The 27,030-nt window shown below is 38.0% G+C and overlaps 1 protein-coding gene across 2 annotated transcripts in view; it reads left to right on the forward strand.

Moving 5' to 3' along the window:
• LOC129561230 (amine sulfotransferase-like) overlaps positions 1-17,153 on the forward strand; it is a 34,918-nt gene extending 17,765 nt beyond the window's left edge. The window contains exons 4-8 of one of the 2 annotated variants that reach the window (XM_088840930.1): positions 5,340-5,466; positions 6,538-6,632; positions 14,088-14,274; positions 16,009-16,094; positions 16,420-16,548. In XM_088840930.1, the coding sequence (XP_088697056.1) occupies positions 5,340-5,466; positions 6,538-6,632; positions 14,088-14,274; positions 16,009-16,076 (477 nt within the window). In that variant the 3' untranslated portion in view covers positions 16,077-16,094; positions 16,420-16,548. Of the gene's footprint in view, positions 1-5,339; positions 5,467-6,537; positions 6,633-14,087; positions 14,275-16,008; positions 16,095-16,419 lie in introns of both variants that reach the window. The other variant, XM_055433721.2, reaches the window with a different exon arrangement.
• The last annotated feature ends 9,877 nt before the right edge of the window (positions 17,154-27,030 follow it).

The following is a 27,030-nucleotide window of genomic DNA, read 5'->3' on the forward strand; positions in this document are numbered from 1 at the left end:
TTCATGGAAAGATGGGCTAAATAAAGGACAGAAATGTTAGGGACCTAACAGAAGCAGAAGATATTAAGAAGAGGTGGCAAGAATACACAGAAGAACTGTACAAAAAGATCTTCATGACCCAAATAATCATGATGGTGTGATCACTCACCTAGAGCCAGACATCCTGGAATGTGAAGGCAAGTGTCCCTTATGAAGCATCACTGCAAACAAAGCTACTGGAGGTGATGGAATTCCAGTGGAGCTATTTCAAATCCTAAAAGATGATGCTGTGAAAGTGCTACACTCAACATGCCAGCAAACTGGGGGAAATCACCAGTGGCCACAGGACTGGAAAAGGTCAGTTTTCATTCCAGTCCCAAAGAAAGGCTATGTCAAAGAATGCTCAAACCACCGCACAATTGTACTCACCTCACACGCTAGTAAAGTAATGTTCCAAATTCTTAGGCAGTCTTCAACAATACGTGAATTTGAACTTCCAGATGTTCAAGCTGGTTTTAGAAAAGGCAGAGGAACGAGAGATCAAATTGCTAACATCCATTGGATCATCTAAAAAGCAAGAGAGTTCCAGAAAAACATCTATTTCTGCTTTTTTACTATGCCAAAGCCTTTGACTGTGTGGACCACAGTAAACTGTGGAAAATTCTGAAAGAGATGCGAATACAAGACCACCTGACCTGCCTCTTGAGAAACCTGTATGCAGGTCAGGAAGAAATAGTTAGAACTGGACATGGAACAACAGACTGGTTCCAAATAGGAAAAGGAGTTTGTCTAGGCTGTATATTGTCACCCTGTTTATTTAACTTACATGCAGAGTATATCATGAGAAATGCTGGGCTGGAAGAAGCACAGGCTGGAATCAAGATTGCCAGGAGAAATATCAATAACCTCAGATATGCAGATGACACCATCCTTATGGCAGAAAGCGAAGAAGAACTAAAGAGCCTCTTGATGAAAGTGAAAGAGGAGAGTGAAAAAGTTGGCTTAAAGCTCAACATTCAGAAAACTAAGATTGTGGCATCTGGTCCCATCACTTCATGGCAAATAGATGGAGAAACAGTGGAAACAGTGGCTGACTTTATTTTGTGAGCTCAAAAATCACTGCAGATGGTGACTGCAGCCATGAAATTTAAAGATGCTTGCTCCTTGGAAGGAAAGTTATGACCAACCTAGATAGCATATTAAAAAGCAGAGACATCACTTTGCCAACAAAAGTCTGTCTAGTTAAGTCTATGGTTTTTCCAGTGGTCATGTATGGATGTGAGAGTTGGACTATGAAGAAAGCTGATCGCCAAAGAATTGATGCTTTTGAACTGTGGTGTTGGAGAAGACTCTTGAGAGTCCCTTGGACTGCAAGGAGATCCAACCAGTCCATCCTAAAGGAAATCAGTCCTGGGTGTTCATTGGAAGGACTGATGTTGAAGTGGAGACTCCAATACTCTGGCCGCATGATGCGAAGAACTGACTCATTTGAAAAGTCGCTGATGCTGGTAAATATTGAGGGCAGGAGGAGAAGGGGATGACAGAAGACGAGATGATTGGATGGCATCACCAACTCAATAAACATGAGTTTGGGTGAACTCCAGGAGTTGTGATGGACAGGGAGGCCTGGCTTGCTGTGATTCATGGGATCGCAAAGCGTCGGACACGACTGAGCAACTGAACTGGACTGAACTGATCCAATACTTATTTGTTAAACATTGACATTGTAAAATGATGACTATTCATTTCATTATTGCTATGGGTATAATGCTGTTAGCATTGAAGTATTCTATCTTTTCAGTTTTAATTTTCTCATTGGTCCAAATTATTCTGAAGAATTTTTATTTTCAAATAAAGTGTTATAAATATTTATAGATTTAAAATTGCTTTTCAGTGTTGATAATTAATATTATGGAATAGTATTTATGGACTCAGGTAATGGTATAGTAAGAATTCTAAGTTTTGAAATTCATTAAGAAGTTTTATGGCCAATTAATTGTAAATCAATTTTTTAATACATTCCATGACAACATAAGAAAATGATGTATATTTCTGTTGGGACACCAGAAATTGAAAGCGTTAGTCATTCAGATGTGTCCAACTCTTTGTGGCCTCATGGACTGTAGCCCACCAAGCTCCTCTGTTTGTGGAATTCTCCAGGCACAAATACTAGAATGGGTAGCCGTTCTGTGTTTAGGGGATCTTGCTGGCCCAGCAATCGAATCCATGTCTCTTGCCTTGCAGGCAGATTCTTTACCATCTGAGCCACCTTGGGACACTAACACAAACATATGAAATAAATTTTGCTAAATAATATTATAAATTTATTATGTTAATCCTTTTATGCTTATGTCTGAAGATGAGTGTGTAAATTTTCATGATTGTATCTAAATTGAAATCTTTCCAGAGTTTCTAGACATTGAGCTATTCACATTTTTCTATTAATGCAGTATACAGATTCCTATTCTGTTGGTCATTAGGACAATTTTTTTAATTGTCCTATTGAAATATTTGGCTTTAAATTCTACTTAGCTATACATTATCGATTGTTTTCCCTTTCCCTGAGGTTTTGACATGTGCCTTTTCTTGTTCATTTTCAGTGTTATTTTTGACTGCTGTATAATTTTATATGTTATGTAAGTAATTCTATGAGACCCACACTTTTCCTTCATTGAACACTTAGCTTCTTCCATTATTCTGTTATTAGAACATTTCCTGTTACATTTCATTCTTGAGCATGTCCCATGGTGCACATCAGCATGAGCTTCCCTAAACACCCAAGAATAGAATTGCAAAGCCACAAAGTACAAAAATATTCAACTTCATAAAATGACGCTATTTTTTTTTCAAAGTTGTTGCAGCATAAACAGTGAAAACTATAAAATATGAGTTTTTATTTTTCTTTTAGTATTTTTTTTCTATCGGATTTCCTAATTTTATTAATTTGGTGATTAAAAGATGCTATCTAAAATTGATCTTAATTTCTATTTATGTAATCAATAATGAAATTAAGCAGGTTTTGAAAAGTTTTTTGGCCACTGTTGTTTCGTATTCAGTGAAATTATTATAACTTTTGTCAGTTTTTTTATGTTACCTTTTTCATAGTGATTTTTATATGTATCTTCTGTTTAATTTTGTTGTTGCTGTTGTTGAGTCTCTAAGTCATGTCTGACTCTGTGGGACCCCATGGACTGCAGCATGCTAGGCTTCTCTGTCCTGCACTATCTCCTGGAGGTTACTTAAACTCATATCCATTGAGTGAATGATGCTGTCCAATCATCTTACCCTCTGTCACCCCCTTCTCCTTTTGCCTTGAATCTTTCTCAGTATCGGGGTCTTTTACAATGAGTAGGATCTTTGCTTCAAGTGGTCAACATATTGTACCTTCAGCTTCAGCATCAGTCCTTCTGATGAATTCAGAGCTGATTTCCTCTAGAATTGATTGGCTTGATCTCCTTGCAGTCCAAGGGACTCTCAAGGGTCTTCTCCAGCACCACATTTGGAAAGCATCAATTCTTTGGTGCTCAGCCTTCTTTATGGTCCAACTCTCACCCATACATGACTACTGGGAAAAACACAGCTTTGACTATATGGACCTTTGTTGGCAAAGCAAGCTCTCTTCTTTCTACACTGCCTAGGTATGTCATAGCTTTCCTTCCAAGGAGCAAGCATCTTTTAATTTCATGGCTGCAGTCACTATCCACAGTGATTCGAGAGCCCAAGAAAATAAGATCTGTCCCTGTTTGCACTTCTTCTCCTCTATTTGCTGTGAAGTGATGGGACAAGATGTCATGATTTTAGTTTTTGAATGTTAAGTTTTAAGCTAGCATTTTCACTCTCCTCTTTCACCCTCATCAAGAAGGCTCTTTAGTTCCTCTTTGCTTTCTGCCATTAGAGTGGTATCATCTGCATATTTGAAGCTGTTGATATTTCTCCCAGCAATCTTGATTCCAGTTTGTGATTCATCCGGCCCAGCATTTTGTATGATGCACTCTGCATAGAGGGCTTCCTAGGTAGCATTAGTGGTAAAGAATCCACCTGCCAACGCAGGAGACATAAGAAACGTGGATTCGATCCCTGAGTCAGGAAGATCCCCTGGAAGAGGGCTCACAACCCAGTCCAGTATTCTTGCCTGGAGAATCCCATGAACAGAGGAGTCTGGTAGGCTACAGTCCATGGGTTGCAGTGAGTCAGACATGACTGAAGTGACTTAGCACACAGGCACTCTGCATAGAGGTTAAATAAGCAGGGTGACAAAACACAGCCTTGATGTACTCCTTTCCAATTTTGAACAATCCGTTGTTCCATGTTTGGTTCTAACTACTGTTTCTTGACTTGTATACAGGCTTCTCAGGAGGCAGGTGAGGTGGTCTGTATTTCCATCTCTTTAAAAATTTTCCACTGTTTGTTGTGATCCATACAGCCTAAGGCTTTAGTGTAGTCAATGAAGCAGAAGTAGGGGTTTTCCTGGAATTCCTTTGCTTTCTTTGTGACCCAACAAATGTTGATAGCTTGATCTCTGGTTCCTCTACCTTTTCTAAATCCAGCTTGTACATCTGGAAGTTCTTGGTTCACATACTGCTGAAGCCTAATTGCAGGATTTTGAGCATTACCTTGGTAGCATGTGAAATGAATGCAATTGTGTGGTAGTTTGAACATAATTCAGATACTAATCTGTTATCGGTATCTGTGCTGCACTTATATTTTCTTGCTTTTTGTAGAGCTTTGGTACATTTTGATGAACAGCATTCTTATTTTAATGGAGTCTGATTGATCCATTTTTATGTATTTCTATATGGGAAATATTTTCCTGTTTGAAAAACAGTTTCTTTACCTAAGGTCAATAATATATTCTTCATCTTTTTAAATGCTAAAGATTTGCTTTCAAAGTTAAATCCTTAATCCATTTGTAAATATGTTTCTATATATGTGTGAAGTAGAAATCCACTTTTTAACATGGATTATTATTTACCGAACATCATCTGTTAAGCAGATTTTCCTTTTCTCACTGATCTCCAATGCTACCTTGTCTGTATAACAAATATCACTTAATGCTCACAGAGGGTAAATGGAGCATCTTTTATGGAAGGTAATTTGCAAAATTAATCAACCTTATAATAAATAATTTCAGTTTTAGAAATTAGCCCTATATACTCACACAAGTGAAAATTCATAAGAATAAAGATTTTATTGCAATAATCCTTTAGATAGAAAAAACCTTGGGAACAAGTTAGTTTCTATCAGTAGTAGCCAGATAAAATAAATTACTTTGCATTCATATAATGAAATACCAAGTAGGTATTTAAAAATCTGTAAAGATAATGAAGAAATGTTCAAATTGTTCATTATTCCCTCTGCAGGTAATTTACGTCTACAGAAACCCCAAAGATGTTTTGACCTCATATTTTCATTTTTCACATTTGTTTAGTAGTTTAAGAGCTTCAGAAAACATGGGATATTTCATGGAAAAATTTCTAGATGGAAGAGGTAACTATGAATCTATTTATCAAGCAACATGTTTATGAGGCCACGTCGTCATTTAGCCAAATTCTCAAACCAAGGGAATATATTTTAGTGAGAAGAGAAGGCTAATCATAATATGCACAATATACACAAGTGGTTGGTATTGTCTGTCTACTTGCCACCCTATAGTTTTGTTTTTTTTTTCACTAGGACCACCTATTCTGAGAATTGTCAAGGCTGCGTAGTGTATAGGAGAAACTTTGACTGAGAATAATAGAATCACAAAAGGTCTAGATCCAAAGCTCGTTCCAAAGTAGCTACTGTAGATATAGTTCTGTACTCTGTGATGGCCCTGGGGTAGACCTTAAATGGCAACTGTGGGATTCTCATTCCAGCACTAAGAAAGATAGATTGATGTAAGCAATTTGTGGAATATGGGATCAGGGCTATCTCACACTTAGAAGTTTATATCCATGTACTGAAAGAGCTGACTCATTGGAAAAGACCCTGATGCTGGGAGGGATTGGGGGCAGGAGAAGTAGGGGACGACAGAGGATGAGATGGCTGGATGACATCACCAACTCGATGGACATGAGTTTGAGTAGACCCCAGGAGTTGGTGATGGACAGGGAGGCCTGGTGTGCTCCGATTCATGGGGTCGCAAAGAGTCAGACACGACTGAGCGACTGAACTGAACTGAACTGAAAAGTTGTTATTCACAGATCTTTAAATATACAATAATAGGAGAAATAAAGATATATGTTTTCAGGTGAAGGAAGCAGAAGAAGGAAGGGAGTGATGTTAATAAAATCTTATTTCTTAAATAATGTTAGTTCTTATCTAAGAATTTAGTTCATCAGGATTCTTTTCTCTGCATTGCTGCTTTCCTACAAATGTAGAATAGCTTGGAAAAGCAGTTTTCTATTAAATGGTGCAATCATTTCCCACAACTCCACTTTTTAAAAGATAGCATAGATGTCCAGTGGTTTGGAGCTTGGTTTGCCTTTTGAGGATTCTTGAACAGAAAAGACAGACTATAATTGTTATGTTATAAGTATGACATCTTTACCTGCTAACTTATTAATTTTCCCACAGTGGTAGGAAGCCTTTGGTTTGATCACGTCAGAGGCTGGTATGAGCACAGACATGACTTCAATATCCTATTCATGATGTATGAGGAGATGAAGAAGGTAAGAGAATAAAGTTATTTTTAAATTCTTTCTTAGAAATTCTTTCTTATGGTTTCAATGAACCACGTTCTCTTTGTATGGACGATTAAAAAATGCACTATTTAAGAACTGTGAGTTAAGTTTTATTTGGGGCAAAATGAGCGATGCAGCCCAGGAGACAGCATCTCAGATAGCTCTGAGAAACTGCTCCAAAGATGCAGGGGGGAAGGTCAGTATATATGTGATTTTGGTGAAGGAGGATACATGCAGTCGAGCACATGTTTTCCCAGAAGGTTTCTTCTAGTCTTGTGGAGCTTTTTCTATCCACAGGAACAGTCGTCGTCATGCAGGATTTTAGTGCTTTTCTAGATATGAGAAGATACAAGAACTGGACTCATAAAATCAGCTCCTGAAAATATCTCACTATCTGAAGACCTATCCTGCCCGTTTTTCCCTGAGCACAGAGTGCCTCACTTTCTGCTCACCAGCTGAACTCCTTTCAGGGGGTGTTGAAGATCAGCTGCTGCAGCAGCACATGATTTAATCCTTGTAGAAGTAGATGGCAAGTGCCAATTTGTAGTTGACAGTATCTAACTACTTTTCAGGGTTATTTTTTTCTTGGAGGGGAGGGGTTTAGTTTTCTGCAGCTCATTCATTCCTGGTCTTCAAGGCTCTCTCCTCACTGTACCCACTCATCATTTTTGATTCCTCTTCATATAACCATCTGTCACAATAAAGGCATATTCAACTGTGTAAAGCACTCACATTTTAAAATAGAGAAAGGGCACTAGGCACCACTAAGGTGAAGTGCTACTAAAATAGGGCTAATTAACTGAGATGAATGTGTGCTCTGTGATGCAAGCTCTTCCTGTTTTTTTTTTAAAAGAAACTCTTGAAACCAGTTTTCCTGCATAATTACATAAAGTTTATTCTTTGTCATTCAGTTAAAACTGTCTTAAAATATTGCAAAAACCCAACAGAACACATTTAAGTTCACTGTTTTGTAACCTCTGATTGATATGTTCATTCAGTAAGACATCATTTACTTACTCATTTCATCAAAAATTATTGAATGCATAATATGTGACAGACACTAAATTATGACAAAAAGAGAAGTGAACATTTTATTCATAGAGCTTATCATCTAACAGGGAAGACAGGTGTCCCCAAACAAATACATATAATTAAAAACTATGATAAGTAATATTAAGAAAAACTGCAGATTTCATGAGTATACAGAAGAAGAAGATCTGGTATTGTCGAAGTTGATAGGCAGTATTTTCTGAAAAAAAAGTAACCTGAAAACTGCAAGCTAATAAATATCTATTAACAAAAAAGAAAGGGGGGAAAAAGGAAGCCAAGGAAAGAGAGTGTGCAAATTTCCTGAAATATTAAGAACAGGCAAAGTGAAAGTATTAAAAGATTGAGAGGTCAGTAAGCATCAAGCTGCTCAAAGACTGTATTAAATGATGGTGATTTCTTTCACCTTAAAGGCAGTATGAAGTCTTTTAAGAATCACAAGAAGGAGAATTATGTAATGCAATTAATATTTTTAGAATATCATTCCCACTTGTGGATTGAAAATGATGGTAGTGAATACAGGCAAATTAGTTAGATACTAGTGTGATAACCCACTGGAAACCAATGATGCTTTGGGTTTGAATGGTAACTCTAAGACTGGAGAAACTGTAGAGTTTTAAAACTTATGTTTAAGGTCAAAAGGAAAGGGATTATATACAGGAAAAAATGAAAAAGAGAGAAATATTAAGATGCTTTTTATATTCTGGCTCATATACCTGTGTTGATAATGATGTCATTCATTTAGTGCTTAGGGAACACTGAAGCAGGGTAAAGCTGAAAGGAGAAGATTATGAGATTGGTTTTGACATATGGAGTTTAAGATGATTTAGAAGTATCCAAATGAAGATATTTGAAAATTGGGGAAACATACAGGCCTACATTTCAAAGACGTTTGCTCTAAAATTATCAATGATATTAATTTGGACATCATTACTGTATCAGTTCAGTTCAGTCACTCAGTTGTGGGGCAAAAATCAAAACCTAACAAACAAAATCAGAAAACTTATTCCCAGTCCTATTCTGGCTACTTCAGCTTTTATCTCTTCTCGCAAAAAGCCTCTCTTTATTTACTCTTAGGCATCCTCAGCGAGCTGCCAAAGTCTTAGCATTCAAAGGTTTTATTGATCCTGCTGCACACTTAATATGTACAATCTCATGTTGCTTACACTGTTTCTTAAAGTTCAGTTCAACCTCTGAGTCATGTCCGACTCTTTGTAACTCCATGGACTGTAGCACCCAGGCCTCCCTGTCCATCACCAACTCCCAGAGTTCACTCAAACTAATGTCCATTGAGTTGGTGATACCATCCAATCATCTCATCCTCTGTTGTCCCCTTCTCTAACCTTCAATATTTCCCAGCATCAGGGTCTTTTCAAATGAGTCAATTCTTCACATCAGGTAGCCAAAGTATTGGAGTTTCAGCTTCAACATCAGTCCTTCCAATGAATATTCAAGATTGATTTCCTTTAGGGTGGACCGGTTGGATCTCTTTGCATTCCAAGGGACTCTCAAGAGTCTTCTCCAACACCACAGCTCAAAAGCATCAATTCTTCAGCACTCAGCTTTCTTTTAATCTGACTCTCACATCCATACATGACAACTGGTAAACAATAGCCTTGACTAGATGGACCTTTGTTGGCAAATTACTTCTCTGCTTTTTAATATGCTGTCTAGGTTGGCCATAACTTCCTTCCAAGGAGCAAGGGTGTTTTAATTTCATGGCTGCAGTCACCACCTGCAGTGATTTTGGAGCCCAGAAAAATAGTGTGCCACTGTTTCCACTCTTTCTCCACCTATTTGCCACGAAGTGATGGGACCGGATTCTATGATCTTAGTTTTCTGAATATTGAGCTTTTAGCCAACTTTTTCACTCTCCTCTTTTCCTTTCATCAAGAGGCTCTTTAGTTCTTCTTCACTCTCTTCCATAAGGGTGGTGTCATCTGCATATCTGAGATTATTGATAATTCTCCCAGCAATGTTGATTCCAGCTCGTGCTTCCTCCAGCCCAGCGTTTCTCATGATGTACTCAGCGTAAAAGTTAAATAAACATCACTGTATAGACTATTAGTTGAAACAGTTATTATGCTTAAAATTGAGAGTGAGGAGGAAAAGGACAGAAAAAGAGAAAGGAAGAAAGAGAGTGTATGGGAGAGAAAAAGGGGGACTAGTACCATTACTGGGAGAACTTAAAACATAGCATTTGTGTAGAAAGGGTGAGCCCACCAAGGACACTGAAAAGGAACTATCAGGGAGGTAGGGAGAAAAAGGCTGTGTGTGGTGACAGAAGCCAAGCAGGTGTGTCAAGAAACCGTTTTAAGACTTTTTAACCTCTCAGGACTGAGAAGTCAAGTGAAAATGAAAGTTTAAAATATCCATCAAATCTAATTACGTGAAGTATACAGTGCAATAGAGTAAACCAGGTTGGAGGGGTTGGGGTGAAATTGATGAATCCCAGATATATAACACTGGCACAGACACATGTGTTAATATATTGCAACTGTCTTCTATACACCTATTTTTATAGCTAACATTTGGACCTCAGAAAAAATCCTTTCCCCAGTAGAATTATCATCTTCCAACAAAAGCTGCCTGTTCTCCCATGAAATGTACTATATCTCGTGATCTAAGGCAGAAACTAGCCTTCATGCTTGCTATCTCCTTCACCCTTGCCTCATAATTTCACTAGTTAGTTAATGTCTGAATTCTGTCTCTGATTCCTTTGTGGAAGATGCAAACATACCAATCTCTGTTGCCCCTTCCATGGTCCAGATCACCATTATCTTTTGCTTAGTTTCTAAAGCAACTCATCTAACTGATTTGCCTACTTGCAATTCTCAGCCCATCTCCATTTATTCTCTGTTCTTCAACCTGTGCTGTCATCCTAAAATGCAGATGTGTTCCCTTCCTTATTTTTATATTTGAGCTGTTCCATAAGAATGTGATCACAAAACTATATTCATAAACAACAGATTTTGCTGGAATTGTGAACATAGAAGACACTGATTAAGCTATGCAAAATCCTGGAGTATTTGTCTGTTCTGTCATCAGTATACAATCACCAGGTATCAATTTTAACTACCCTTCCACCAAGTTGCCCATTGTTGATATATTGTTGTTCTCGCTTTCCATCAGCCTTTCAAACAAATATTTTTTTTCACCATATCTTGGGGAAAAACTCTTAACTTTCTCTCTCCAGGAAAATAGATTTGGTCAACTCAAGTTTCTGCTTTAAAGCTCTTTTAAAAACAGGATCCCTAATTAGGTCAAGCAATTATGTACCATCAGTATTGATGTAGATTTTGAGGTCTTCTTTGTCTACTACTTCCCTTGAATATTTCTTGAAGAAATTTTGATTTATGCCTAGTCTTTGATGGTAATTGACAAGCCCATATAGATTATCAGAAAGCATTTTGAAGATTTTTCACAGAGCTGAAGGTGGTATTCTTAACTATATAGTGTCTATGTTGAAACATTTTCTAGCTACTTGTGTCAAGTGTATCGAAGTGTGTAGTTTAAATGAAAGCAGAAGTAGCTATGTTGTTTGGAGATTCATAACTAAATGATAAAACTATGAGTAAAATCAAAGAAGTAGCTATATAAATAAGGATAGTGGTTATTTGGGGGCAGATCCAACCAGTCCATCCTAAAGGAGATCAATCCTGGGTGTTCATTGGAAGGACTGATGCTAAAGCTGAAACTCCAATACTTTGGCCACCTCATGTGAAGAGTTGACTCATTGGAAAAGACCCTGATGCTGGGAGGGATTGGGGGCAGGAGGAGAAGGGGACGACAGAGGATGAGATGGCTGGATGGCATCACTGACTCAATGGACATGAGTTTGAGTGAACTCCGCGAGTTGGTGATGGACAGGGAGGCCTGGCGTGCTGTGATTCATGGGGTGGCAAAGAGTCGGACACGACTGAGTGACTGAATTGAACTACTATCCTTATTTATATAACTTCTTATTTTCTGCCCCTACTCCCTTTTCACTGTCACTTTATTCTTCTAACTGTAATATGTGATTAAACTTATTCACCAAGGTCTTCATTTCTATTCACAAATCGGGATCTCGTGTAAATCTGCTCTACTAATTTATTCAGATTGTAAAATATATCAGAATTGCCATTCTTTTGAAGGGTGAATGATATTTCATTGCATCTATATAAGATATTTTTATTATACATTCATCCATTGACAGACACATGGATGACTTCCACTTTGTGGCGACTGTAAATAATAATGTTATTACAAAGAGTGTACATATATCTGATCCTCATCTTCATTTCTTTTGCATGTATGCCCACAAGTGGACTTGTTGGATATGGACTTTAATTTTTTTAGGACTTTGAAAGAGTAGTAAACTTTGAAAGAGGAGGTCTAATGCCTCTATACGTGATACTCTCTTTCAAGACTCTATTGGATATCTAATGCCCCTTGAGATTCCATTTGAATTTTACAATGAATTTTCAATGTATAAAAATATCATTGGGATATTGATAGGAATTTCACTGAATCTGTGGATCACTCTGATGGTATTAACATCTTGACATTATTAAGTTTTCCAGTTCAAGCCTGGGATGTTGTTTTAGTCAACTTTCTAAAATATTTTAGCAATGTTTTATAGTTTCGAGGACACAAATATTTCACCACATTGATTAAGTTTATTCCTAAGTATTTCATCAGTTTCAAAACAATTGAAATTATTTTGCTATAATTTAGCCTTTGTAGTGTCCCTTTTTAATGTATAGAAATGTAAGAGTTTTGCATGTTGGCTTTGTATCCTGCAACTTTGCTCAAATTGTTTATTAGTTCTAACAAGGTTGTGTGTGTGTATGTATGTGTAGAATCTTTAGGATTTTTCTATGTATGAAATCATGTTGTCTGTGAACAGAGACAATTTTCCTTTCCAATTTAGATTCCTTCTATTAATATTTGTTTACTGTTTCCTGATAGTTCTGGCTAGGACTGTCAGTATTATGTTGAATACTGGGCAGAAGTGTTCAATTGGGCAGAACAAGCATCTTTGCCTGTTCCTGATTTTAGCAGAAAGTCTTTGAGTCTTTCGCCATTAAGTGTGATGTTAGCAGTAGGTGCTTTCTACAGAGCTTTTTCATCTGAGGTGGTCTCCTTTAATTCCTCATTTGTTGGTTGTGTTTGAATCATGAAAACGTGTTGGATATTGTCAAATGCATTTTCTGCATTAAGTGATGTGATTCTGTGGTCTTTCCCTTCATTCTGTAAATGTGGTATTACACTAAATAATTTTCATAGTTTGAACCATCTTGCATGCCAGGAGTAAATCCAATTTTATCATGGTTTTTAATCTTTTCAATGTGTTGTTGAATTTATTTGTTATTAATTTGTGAAGAATTTTGCACCCTATGTTTCACAAGTGATAATGGTCTTTAGCTTTTTCTTACACCATTTCTCTGGCTTTGGTACCAAAGTAATTCTTGCTTAACTGAATGATTTTGGAAATCTTTCATACTTGTCAAGTTTTTTGAAGAATATGAAGAGAATTGGCGTTAATACTTCTGTAAAAGTTTGGTAGAAGTCACCATAAAGCCATCAAGACTTGGGTTTTTTTGTATTCAGTTAGTTGCTTTATTCATTCCCTTATGAATTACGGACCCTTGGGGGCTTCCCAGATGGTGACAGCGATAAAGACTCTGCCTGCCAATGCAAGAGATACAAGAAATACGATTTTGATCCCTGCATTGGGAAGATCCCCCGGAGTAGCAAATGGCAACCCACTCTGGTATTCTTATCTGGAAAATCCCATGAACAGAGGAACCTGGTGGGTTGCAATCCATGGGGCTGCAAAGAGTTGGACATGACTGAGAGGCTGAGCACACACACAACAAACACACAGTGAGTGTCACTGACCTGTTAACATACTGCAGAACTGAGTTTCTGAAATGTATGCAAGTGTGCATGCTGTCTCTTCAGTCATGTCAGACTCTAGCCCACCTGGCTCCTCTGTCTATGGGATTCTCCAGACAAGAATACCTGAGTGGGTTTCCATGCCCTCCTCCAGGGGATCTTCCCGACCCAGGGATCGAACCCATGTCTTACACATCTCGAGCACTGGCAGGCAGGTTCTTTACCACTAGTGTCACTTGGGAAACCCTCTGAAATGTATATAATAAATCTAAAAGTGTTGCTTGAATGAGTGACTGAAGTTGAGCTATCCTTATAAAATCAAATGATAGGAAACTCTAACAAAGCTGACAACCACAGCACTCAGTTTAATAGAATGAATGTTACAGATCTTAGCCAAACTTTAGACTTAGAAAAAGCCCAAGCACTGTCAATTTTCGAAAATGTGGTAAAGATGTTGGGCTATAACTCAGGTGTTCCTTATAGAATGAACAGTTTCTCATACAATTCTTTCAGGATCTCAGAAGTTCTGTGCTTAAAATCTGCAGTTTTCTTGAGAAAGAACTGAGTGAAGAGGATCTGGACATTATTGTGAATCAAGCTACATTTCAGAACATGAAGACTGATCCTCAAGCTAATTATGATGGTTCTGTGAAATATGAACTCGGGATAAAAAAAAACGAGGGACACTTCATGCGCAAAGGTGATGTTAAGTGGGTAATAGAAGTAAAAGTGTTGAGACTTGTCTTGATTCCTTGGCTGCTAGATTAAGTTAAAAGTGGCCTGCAACATGTCCCTCCAAGAATCTCCATTTAAGCCATACAGAGAATCAATGATCCTAACTAAAATGAACCTGAAAATTATCCCAGGAAACAGAACAGAGCTTCACTACCTGACTAATAAATATTAGGTTCCTTCTTTCTAGTCCGTGTGATCCTGCTCTTTAAAATTTGTTAAAAAGTCTCACTGAAAGGCAAAAGATATATGTGTCCAGGAGAGTTCCAATTCTTGGTTTACCTTATTGCTCTTTAAAACATTCTAGAAGGCAGGTTAATATGTATTTTGTTTTGAGGAGGATTTTTTATCACTGCTTTACCCTCAAATTCAGATTTCTTCATTGTAAAAAGTAGATTGATACCTCATTAACCCAATCTGCTATGAATTCAATCATCAGCAACATGAATAAATTTTTATTATGCTCCATTAAGTTGCCAGGGGTTTCCAAGAATAAATATATTTTCTCCTGATACTCTTTAATTTCCATATTTTCATTTAATCTTTTTAATGTACATTATTCTAAAACACGATTTGCACTAATCTACATTGCTATACTCATATTTTATTCTAACATATTCATAACAGCACTATGACAATAGACACTAATAAAAATCTAATTCTGTAAAGATCTTATTAAAATTCATGTAGATACCAATATTTTAAAAAACCATTGCTTCTTCTTTATCCCATGTATTATCAATTTTCACTTCTTATTGCACAACTAGATCAGATATAAAGCATTTCTCATGCCTATGTAACTGTCATTACTGCCAAATATAATAATATTTACACAATCAATTTTGATAGCTAAAGATGCCAGTTTATTCATCTTTATTAAATAATTGAATTAATGATGGTTTCAAACTTCCATCAAGTGAAATGAAGCAATGACAGCCTTGGGCACCCTCTCTTCCTTGAATTTATTGCTTGAAAATCTATTTTTAATGGCTCTTCTGTCCATGGAGTTCTCCAGGCAAGGACACTGGAGTGGGTTGCCATGCCCTCCTCCAGGGATCTTCCTGACCCAGGGATCAAACCCCAATCTCTTGTGTCTCCTGCACTGGCAGACAGGATAGAGTCTGTTTACAATATATTATTAGTTTCAGTTGTACAGCATAGTGATTCACTATTTTCCAAGATTATACTCCATTATAAATTATTGCAAGGTGATTTCTGTAATTCCCTGTGCTATGCAATGTATCCTTGTTGTTTATCTACTTTATACTGGAATCCTGGACCCCAGAGTGCTCCAGCCTCTCTAACTATCCCAGTGGTTTCCCAACCAGCCCAAGTCTGAGATGCCCAGATCATGGCTCAATCTGTTCACTCCCCAGTGTCTTCTCACGTGATCTCCCTTTTTCTCTGAGTCTCTCCCAAGGGTCAGGGGTCCTGACCTGATCACCCTTCACTTCATACGTGTGCTACGTGTGTAACTTTCTGATAGTCCTGGTTGTCCGGGAGTCTGACTGCCTATTTCTAGGTAGAATTCTTTCAGTGAGAAAGAATCAGTGAGAAACAAAGTGTCAATGAGAATTCTTCCACACAAAGGTGTATTTTTAATGTGTTCATGGAGGGAGGTGAAGTTCAACTCCTTTTGCTCACCATCTTGATCTCTCTTCTACTTAAAAATCTTTGGGGCTAATTTTTTTGTTTTTTTCAGTTTTAAAGATGAAGAAAATACTTACTTTGAAGGGTATCATTAAGAACTATATTATGTGGTATAATTGATGTGGTTTGCTAAGTATGGTGAGTGGCACTTTAAGACATATTTTAATATTCTAATCTCTTTGCATATTTAGCTTTATTTTTCCTTCTTGAGAAAGCTCTAATTTAATGGTTGTGGATAATGAAAGTCTAAGATAAGGAAGTAGATTATAGCTCTATTTTCTGTATTACTATGTCCTAAGTGTGTTTTTAGCTCAGCCATGTATAAGAAAAAGTGAGGTCAAATTCCATGGAGAACAAACAGATATTTATCTGCTTGTGAAGATAATAAAATGGATTGAAGGCAGCTTTAGCCCCAATAGTACTACCTCCTCACCCAGGGCTGTCCGTGTGTTTGTCCCACCAGGTACCGTTGGAGACTGGAAACGCAACTTGACGGTGGAGCAAAATGAGCGATTTGACAGAGTATTCCAAAGGAAGATGAAAGATTTCCCCTTGAAGTTCATCTGGGAAATAGATGAGGAGGAGAATCAGTGCAAAATATAATAATATTATAAAAAATCTAACTGGAAAGCATATTTTAATATACACGTTAATTTGTGCTTCTCATAGAAATGTTAATTATAAAACTTTCTTAATCAACAAAAGAAGTAAACTGTGCTTAGATTCATTTCCATGCCTTTAATGAAACTTTGACATTACAACAATTAAAATGATTTGGATAATCTGCCTTGTTAGCCTGTATGATAAATTGAAAGAAAGAAAGCATGCAACATGAATATTTTGAGAGTGTTTACCGTAGCAGGCATTCATTATTTATCTATAATTTTCTAATTGAAATGTGATATTTTGGCTTAAAACCAATGTGAATATTGAGTAAATAGAGAAATCACATGCATCTGAGAAGCAGATGCATCTGTTTAGTGATTTACTAGATCACAAAGTTTAAACTAAGGAGTTAAGTTTCAAAGGTAGATTGATCATCTAATGGTCCAATTATTTAACTATTTGGATGGAAAGAAATATTTGTATCTATATCACTCGCTAAAGTAATTCTATGTGTATTTAAAAGTTGAATATTTAGAATAAAATTACTTTGAATAACTAGAAAAACATAGATGTCTTTTAATTCCTAAATGGAGAAAACCTTGTGATGCATAAGTACTGTAAGAAAATTAGTAAACTTTATAAATTCACAATCAAACACCTCAAGGTTACCACCCTCTATAACAGCCAATAATTGGTAATTGGTCAGGCAAATGAGATCATTCCTGGGTGTTCAGTCAATTCAGTTGCTCAGTCATGTCCAACTCTCTGTGACCCCATGGACTGCAGCACGCCAGCGTCCCTGTCCATCACCAACTCCATGAGGATGCTCAGACTCATGTCCATTGAGTCAGTGATGCTATCCAGCATCTCATACTCTGTCATCCACTTCTCCTCCTGCCTTCAATCTTTTCCAGCATCAGGGCCTTTTGCAGTGAGTCGGTTCTTTGCATCAGGTGGCCAAAGTTTTGGATGTTGGTAATGGATCCTGGGTGTTGGTAATACTCTGTTTTTTGATCTTAAGGATGGTTCCATAGGTGTGGTCACTTTTCCAATATTTATCAAGCTGTGCTTGTATGATTTGTGAAATATTGTGCATTTTGTCAAATGTTAATAACATTTGTGCAATAACTAATAAACATAAAATCATTCTGTTAGAGCAGACCTCTCCCCCCAAACTCTTGAAGTTTATAGAAAAGACAAAACGTTGATTCAAAAGAAGCAAAAGTTTAAAAACTAGAGAATGCTCAATGCTAAGGGAGAGTAAGGTGAAATAAATGTTCTCTTATATAAATTGTGGATATGGAAATCAGTTCAAATATTCTTCATAGCCATTGAAACAAAATTTTAAAAATCCTAAAAATATAGTCACATTCTGCTGCTGCTGCTGCTAAGTCACCTCAGTTGTGTCCGACTCTGTGTGACCCCATAGACAGAAGCCCACCAGGCTCCCCCGTCCTTGGGATTCTCCAGGCAAGAACACTGGAGTGGGTTGCCATTTCCTTCTCCAATGTGTGAAAGTGAAAAGTGAAAGTGAAGTCACTCAGTTGTTTCCGACCCCTAGCGACCCCGCGGACTGCAGCCTACCAGGCTGCTCCATCCATGGGATTTTCTAGGCAAGAGTACTGGAGTGGCTTGCCATTGCCTTCTCCAAGTCACATTCTATAATCCTGTAATTTTACTTTAAAAATTTCTGATTACTTCAATGAACTCAATTTTCTGCAATTAAAATTTTACCTTTACTACATTTCTTTTTTCAAACAACAAACCTTTCCATCTCCATAAAATTGGTGTATTTTTACTGCACCAATAATATACCTATTCATCCCTTTGTGAAGAACAGGAATCTGGAGTTTTCTCTCATTTTTGAAACTCTTTCTCCTTGCATCTTGTTTAAGCATTTTGTTGCACATAAGAATAGTTGGACTGTGAAGAAAGCTGATCGCCGAAGAATTGATGCTTTTGAACTGTGGTGCTGAAGAAGACTCTTGAGAGTCCCTTGGACTGCAAGGAGATCCAACCAGTCCATTCTAGAGGAGATCAATCCTGGGTGTTCATTGGAAGGACTTATGCTGAAGCTGAAACTCCAATACTTTGGCCACCTCATGCAACGAGTTGACTCACTGGAAAAGACTCTGATGCTGGGAGTGTTTGGGGGTGGGAGGTGACAGGAACGACAGAGGATGAGATGGCTGGATGGCATCACCGACTCAATGGACATGAGTTTGAGTGAACTCCGGGAGTTGGTGATGGACAGGGAGGCCTGGCGTGCTGTGGTTCATGGGGTCGCAAAGAGTCGGACACAACTGAGCGACTGAACTGAACTGAACTGAGCCAGATTATGCAAAACAGGGTGCATGTGTGCCTGCTAAGTCACTTCAGTTATGGCTGTCTCTCTGCAACCCTATGGGCTATAGCCTGCCAGGCTCCTTTGCCCATGGGATTCTCCAGGCAAGAATACTGGAGTGGGTTGCCATGCCCTCCTCCAGGGCATCTTCCCAACCCAGGGAATGAACCTGTGTCTCTTATTTCTCCTGCATTGGCAGGTGGGTTCTTTACTACTAGCGCCACCTGGGAAGCAAAACAGGGTGGTTCATCAAGATGATTAATCCCCATTCTTATGCCCAAGACCCAGGCACATACTAAGAAAGTAAACAGCATAATTTCTGCCTCTATGACTTGACTTTTCTGGACATTGAAGTTCATTCACGTTGTACCATTGTATTAACATTTTTTCCAGTTTTACTCCTGAATAGTAAGCAGTTTTATGGATACACAATACACATATTTTACAAAATTTACCAACTATATACATATCATTCATTAATTTCATACAATGTTAATTATAGTTCAGTTTTAGCAAAGAGCATTGTGGGAAAGAAAAGAAAGGAAAATAAAAGAGGTGGGGTATGGAAGGGTGGAGCATTGCTTTTCTAGGGTATAGAAAAGTCCCATCAAGCTCCATGAAGGATGAAGAAGTGATAATAGAATCAACACCAATATTTATGAATTTTGTAGAAAATAAATTACCTGCATAATAAGAGGCATCTGTGGCATCAAAATACAAAAGGTGAGGCGTAAAAGGGTAAAACCATTAAAGGCAAATAAAGATAAGCTTTTATCAGCAGAAAAAAAGACTATTTTAATCTATTCAATGTTTTATGTAAGCTTCCAGACTAAAGATATGAAACATGAAAGAAAGGCGGACCTAGCACATTACTATGGAAAAACCACCAATTCACAAAGAAAGAAGGAAAACGGAGTTACAAAACATCTAGAAGTCAAAAGATAAGGTGGGAGGAGTAATTCCTTCCATGTCAATAATCACTTAATTGTAAAGGAAAAAGCAATAAAGATCAAAGTGGAACAAAATGAATCATCAACAAGAAAAACAAAGTAAAGGTCAACCAAAGAGCTGGTTCTTCAGGATAAATAAAATTGACCAACTGTTAACTAGACTGAGATAAAAAGAGAGAAGACTGAAATAAATACAATTATAAATGAAAAATGAGACATTGCAGGGGATACTACAGAAACACATAGAATAAGACATTATTATGAACAATGATATGCCAATGAATTACATAACTCAGCAAAAATGTATATATTTCTAGAAATATAATCTACCAAGACCGAATGAGAAAGAAATAATCTGAAGATTAAATATGTAATCAAAAGTTTCCCAATAAAGAAAACACTAGGATATGAGGTTTTTACTACTGAAGTCTACCAGATATCTAAAAATTAACATAAATTCTCCTCTAAATCTTTCAAAGTATCAAGGACAAGGGAATATTTGCAAACTTATACTAGGAGGCCAGAAATACCCTGGCCAAAAGCACATAAAAATGTCACAAGAAATGAAAACCATTTAACAGTATACCTGATGAATATAGATGCAAAAGTTCTCTACAAAATATTAGCAAGCTGAGTTTGCTGCTGCTGCTGATAAGTCACTTAGTCGTGTCCGATTCTGTGTGACCCCATAGACAGAAGGCCACCAGGCTCCCCTGTCCCTGGGACTCTCCAGGCAAGAACACAGGAGTGGGTTGCCATTTCCTTCTCCAATGTGTGAAAGTGAAAAGTGAAAGTGAAGTTGCTCAGTCGTATCCAACCCTTAGCGACCCCACGGACTGCAGCCTATCAGGCTCCTCCATCCATGGGATTTTCTAGGCAAGAGTACTGGAGTGGCTTGCCATAAGAACATATTAAAAAAATTACACACTGTGGCCAGGTGAGCTTTATCCCTGGCATCTAAGATGATTCACAAAAAGGAAACAAATACTTATATCAAATAATTATATGAAGGGTAATAAAAATAATATCGTCATCTCAATAGATACAGGAAAAGAGTTTTTTAAAATATATAGTTTTGTAAAAAAATAAAGCATGAATAGATTGGGTATAGAACGAAAACATCTCGACTTAATAGAAACCACATAGAACAAACACACAGCTAACATCATCCTTAGTAACAAAAGTTTAAAACCTTTCCTCTAGGAACAGGAACACGACAAGGATGCCCACTCTCCTGGCTCCCATTCAACATAATATTTTAAGTCCTACCAGAACAATTAGGCAAGGCAAAGCAATACAAGTAATCCAAATCAGAAAGGAATGAGTAAACTTATTGCAATTGACAGATGTTACAATTTTATAAATAGTAAATCCTAAATGTCAACCAAAACCCTGTTGGAGTTAATAATCTCAGTTAATTTGCAGGATACAAAATCTATATAAAGAGTCAGTTGTATTCCTTCACATTAGTGATAAAACACCTAAGAACAGAAGAAAACTACCCCATTTACAATAACAACAAAAACAATAGAATACTTGGTAATAAATTTAATGAAGGAAATGAAAGATACGTACAATGGGAGCTACATGAATTTGTTGAAATAAAAAAAGACACAAATGGAATGATTGCTCAGGTTTCTGGGTGGGAAGAAACAGCATCATTAAAGTGTCCATAGTACCCAAAGGTATCTACAGATACGACACACTTCCCATCAAAACACCAAAGGCATTCTTCACAGATACAAAAAGAATAATCCTAAAATTTGTGTTTCAAAAGTTTGCAACGACATACCTTGGTGTAAGTCTATTCATGTTTTTCTTATTTGTTGTTGGTTGAGCTGCACGTGTGCTTAGCCACTCAGTCATGTCCGAATCTCTGCGACCCCATGGACTGCAGCCCGACAGGCTCGTCTGTCCCTGGGGATTCTCCAGGCAAGAAAGCTGGAGTGGGTACCTATGCCCTCCTCCAGGGGCTCTTTCCAACTGTGGGATCAAACCCAGGTCTCGTGCATTGCAGGCGGACTCTTTACTGACTGAGCTCCCAGGGAAGTCCATTGAGCCGCATAGATCCATAAATTGGTTTTCATCAAGTCTGGGAATGTTTGGGCCACGGCTTCTTCAAGTATCTTTTTCTACCCTTTTCTCTCCTCTCCTTTATGTACATATGTTGATATAATCAATGTTTTCCATGGGTCTCTGAGAATATTTTTATTTTTCTTCATTATATTGTTTTTCTAGTCTACAGATTGATGGTTTCTATGAATTTATCTTCATGTTACCTGATTCTTTTGTAAAATGCCACTTGCTGTTGAACTCTCCTAGTGACTCATCATAAAGAATATATTTTCAATTGTTGCTTTGTTTGCTATGTCCAACATCTGGGTGCATTCAGAGACTTTTGAAAATATATTGCTTTTTTTTTCTCTGCATGTGTGTCACACTTCCCTGCTTCTTGGTATATTTAATTGACCATTTTATTAGAAACTGAATATTTCAGGTAATATAGTTTCTCTAAATTCTGATCTCCTCCTGAAGGAGGTTTGTTTCTGCCTTTTTTCTTTGTAATCATTTGTTTTAATGATTAACTGGGCTTCCCAGGTGGCACTAGTGGTAAAGAACCCACCTGCCAATGCAGAAGACGTAAGAGAGATTCAGGTTCAATCTCTGGGTCGGGATGATCCCCTGGAAGAGGGCATTGCAACCCACCTCAGTACTCTGGTCTGGAGAATCCCATGGACAGAGGAGCCTGGCAGGCTAAGGTCCATGGGTTTGCAAAACATTTGGACATGATTGAGGTGACTTAGCATGCAGCACAGAATAGGTTCTACAGCCTCTTTCCTCAGCAGTGTGCTGATTTTAATGTCTCTGCTCAGATTTCTTCTTTTAATTCTTGTTGTTTATTTACATCTGAGCCAGCACAGCTTAGTGCTCAGTCAAAACTTGGTCAGAACTTGTGCTTAAACACCTAAAGTTGGTAAGATTTTCAGCTTACAAGATTAGCGAAAGTTAAAATTTTCACTTCTGTGAATTTCCATTTACTTTCTTCAAGTTATTTATTTTTGGGGAAACTCATAATTATTCTTTTCTAATTATTAATGTATTTTGTCGCTAGAAATAGATTATGTTTTAAAATTTAGAAATCCCAGTGGAAAAAGGCAGTCTGACTATCCAACCCTATTTTCTTAGCTGTCAATATTTCTCTGATGAAAGAAACTGAGGTTTTAATTTGAATCAAAATTTTATATAAGGAAAGATAACAATAAGAAAAATGAACCCATGAACTCCTAAGCTACTAAGAGCAGTTATAAGTAAGGAATCCAATGTGACTTTCCCTGGTGTAGTGACAAGATAGGAATGAAGGAAATTGTGTTACGAATACCTTGAGTTTTGTTCCAAATCCGATAATGTGCCCAGTGTAATATCAACACGCGCAAAATAGTCATGACTTTCCTTAGTTTATGGGAATAACTATCTGTGTATCAAGAAGCACTAGTAATAGAAGAGAGTCATCAGTTAATGTCAATAACCCAAATGAATATACAGGGAATTTGAATAGACTATAGAATATCCATCCTTATGTCCATTCCATTTAGAAGACAAATTTTCTTGATAAATTGTAGAACCCATTAAAAGGATGATATGAAACAATACCTGAAAGCTCAATCCCAGACCTATTTTTCCATCTGTGATATAGTATTATAATGTCCTTCCCAAGTGGCTCAACAGTAAAGAATCCACCTTCAATGTGGGAGTTGCAGGAGACACCAATTTGATCTCTGGGTCAGAAAGATGCCTGGAAGGAGGGCGTGACAACACACTCCAGTTATTCTTGCCTGAAGAATCCCACGGACTGAAGAGCACAGCAGGATACGATCCATGGCATCGTAAAGAGTAAGACAGGACTGAAAAGATTTAGCACACATAGTTCTATAAAGACCTTACCAACATTTTCCCAATTCAGTGACAAAGAGCACACAAATGGTGATTGACTGTTAGATAGGTATTAAACTGTGGCAAAAATACTGTAGAATTTGGGAAAATCCCTAGTCCTTCAAAGTAAATCTATTTACTACATGGAGATATCTCATTCTTCCCTCATCATCTCATTTCTTCATATTACACTTATTCTCAATTTTGTTTCGTCAGAAACAAGAAAACCACAATGATTTAAAGGTGCCATTCTAGTGCTACTGAAGTAGAAGCAACCCAGTCTATTGTACTTGTGATGTACAGACATAAGAAGACAATGAACGGGACAGCAAGCAACACATCCTTACTTTTCAGAATTATTCAAAAGTATGGACCTTGAACCTTACCCAGAAGAACTAAGTAGCACTGAGCTGGTTGAATCATTTGCTACCATTACATGCAGTATATGGATTACACTTTTTCACCACTCTACAGTAGATCATTTGAAGATCTACATTTCAGCATCAGCCTATCACTCCTCTTGAGTGAATTATTGATTTTGGGAGCAGTACTATAATTAGTCAACCATAATATCTCTTTGTGGAATATTCAGTCTTCACATTCTCCCTTGGAGGCATTTGTATCAGAAGTTACCTCTTCGTTTCAGCTAATCTCTCCAATGAGTAATTTAATACAAGATAGGGGTGGAAAATGTTTCCCTTCGTTTCCTCTCCATCCTTTGGCTGGTCTAATAATTCAAGAACACAAACCAGATTAACAGAAGAGAGGCAAATTCAATTTCATATTAACAGTGCCCCACAACACTGCAGATGGTGATTGCAGCCATGAAATTAAAATACGCTTACTCCTTGAAAGAAAAACTATGACCAACCTAGACAGCATATTAAAAAGCAGAGACATTACTTTGCCAACCAAGGTCCACCTAGTCAATGCTATGGTTTTTCCTGTGGTCATGTATGGATGTGAGAGTTGGACTGTGAAGAAAGCTGATCGCCGAAGGGTTGATGCTTTTGAACCGTGGTGTTGGAGAAGACTCTTGAGAGTCCCTTGGACTGCAAGGAGATCCAACCAATCCATCCTAAAGGAGATCAGTCCTAGGTGTACATTGGAAGCACTGATGCTAAAGCTGAAACTCCAGTACTTTGACCACCTCATGCGATGAGCTGGCTCATTGGAAAAGACCCTGATGCTACGAGGGATTGGGGGTAGGAGGAGAAGGGGACGACAGAGGATGAGATGGCTGGATGGCATCACCGACTCAATGCATATACATGAGTTTGGGTGAACTCCAGGAGTTGGTGATGGACAGGGAGGCCTGGCGTGCTGTGATTCATGGGGTCGCAAAGAGTTGGACATGACTGAGCGACTGAACTGAACTGAACAAAGACATGAAAACTCAAAGATGCACTGGCAATTGTGTTTATATTACATTCTTAGCTACGGAGAAGGGGACAAGGGTCTGGGATTGGAAGGAGAGGAAGAAAATTCACAGGAAGGTGAGGAGAACAAATGTCTGGCAAACAGATGGTGGCTTTGCCAAACAGATAAGTCTTTATGATACACTAAGTTATCTCTAGTGCTCAAACGACTGCCCAACTGCACTCATCTCACATACTATTATTAATGTTCAAAATTCTCCGAGCCAGGCTTCAACAATATGTGAATCGTGAACTTCCAGATGTTCAAGCTGGTTTTAGAAAAGGCAGAGGAACCAGAGATCAAATTGCCAACATCCACTGGATCATGGAAAAAGCAAGAGAGTTCCACAAAAACATCTATTTCTGCTTTATTAAGTATGCCAAAGCCTTTGACTGTGTGGATCACAATAAACTGTGGAAAATTCTGAAAGAGATGGGAATATCAGACCACCTGACCTGCCTCTTGAGAAACCTGTATGCAGGTCAGAAAGCAACATTTAGAACTGGACATGGAACAACAGACTGGTTCCAAAGAGGAAAAGGAGTATGACAAGGTTGTATATTGTCACCTGCTTATTTAACTTATATGCAGAGTACATCATGAGGAACGCTGGGCTGGAGGAATCACAAGCTGGAATCAAGATTGCTGGGACAAAGATCAACAACCTCAGGTATGCAGATGACACCACCCTTATGGCAGAAAGCAAAGAAGGACTAAAGAGCCTCTTGATGAAAGTGAAAGAGAAGAGTGAAAAAGTTGGCTTAAAGTTCAACATTCAGAAAACTAAGATCATGGCATCCAGTCCCATCACTTCATGTCAAAGAGATGGGGAAACAGTGCCAGAGTTTATTTTTCTGGGCTCCAAAAGCACTGCAGATGGTGATTGCAGCCATGAAATTAAAAGATGCTTACTCCTTGGCAGAAAAGTTTTGACCAACCTAGACAGTATATTTAAAAGCAGAGACATTACTTTGCCAACAAAGGTCTGTCTAGTCAAGGCTATGCTTTTTCCAGTAGTTATGTATGGATGTGAGAGCTGGACTATAAAGAAAGCTGAGAGCTGAAGAATTGATGCTTTCGAACTGTGGTGTTGGAGAAGACTCTTGAGAGTCCCTTGGACTGCAAGGAGATCCAACCAGTCCATCCTAAAGGAAATCAGTCCTGAATATTCACTGGAAGGACTAATGCTGAAGCTGAGACTCCAATACTTTGGCCACCTGCTGCGAAGAACTGACTCATTGGAAAAGACCCTGATGCTGGGAAAGATCAAAGGCGGGATGAGAAGGGGATGACAGAGGATGAGATGGTTGGATGGCATCACTGACTCAGTGGACCTGAGATTGAGTAAACTCCGCCACTTGGTGATGGACAGCAAGGCCTGGTGTGCTGCAGTCCATTGGGTCGCAGGGAGTTGGCCATGACTGAGAGACTGAACTGAACTGAGCTGAGTAGCATTTTTGGCCTCACCATGTCACATGCAGGATCTTAATTTCCAGACCAGGGAATGGACCCATGACCCCTGCAGTGGAAGCACAGAGTCCTAACCACTGGACTGCCAGAGAAGTCCCTCTAGTAATATTTATTTTTCTGGTACAGGGCTTTTATCTAAATTCTTTCATACAGATAAACCAGAGATGGAAAAGTTTCCAAGGCTGTTTAGTCTTAATTGCCTTCAACCAAAACAATGCACATGCCAAAGTAACAAATACATTCAACTTCCCCTCACTTGTGTGTACTGTACTAATCCAGACTCTTTAGTTATTTAATAATTTTTAGAGATACAAACCCAATTATATGTAAGCTATATGCTCATACTGCTGCTGCT

This window comes from Moschus berezovskii, chromosome 10 (genome assembly GCF_049115385.1).
Source record: "Moschus berezovskii isolate FMDL1 chromosome 10, NW_MosBer_1.0, whole genome shotgun sequence".
In the NCBI taxonomy this organism is placed as follows: Eukaryota; Metazoa; Chordata; class Mammalia; order Artiodactyla; family Moschidae; genus Moschus; species Moschus berezovskii.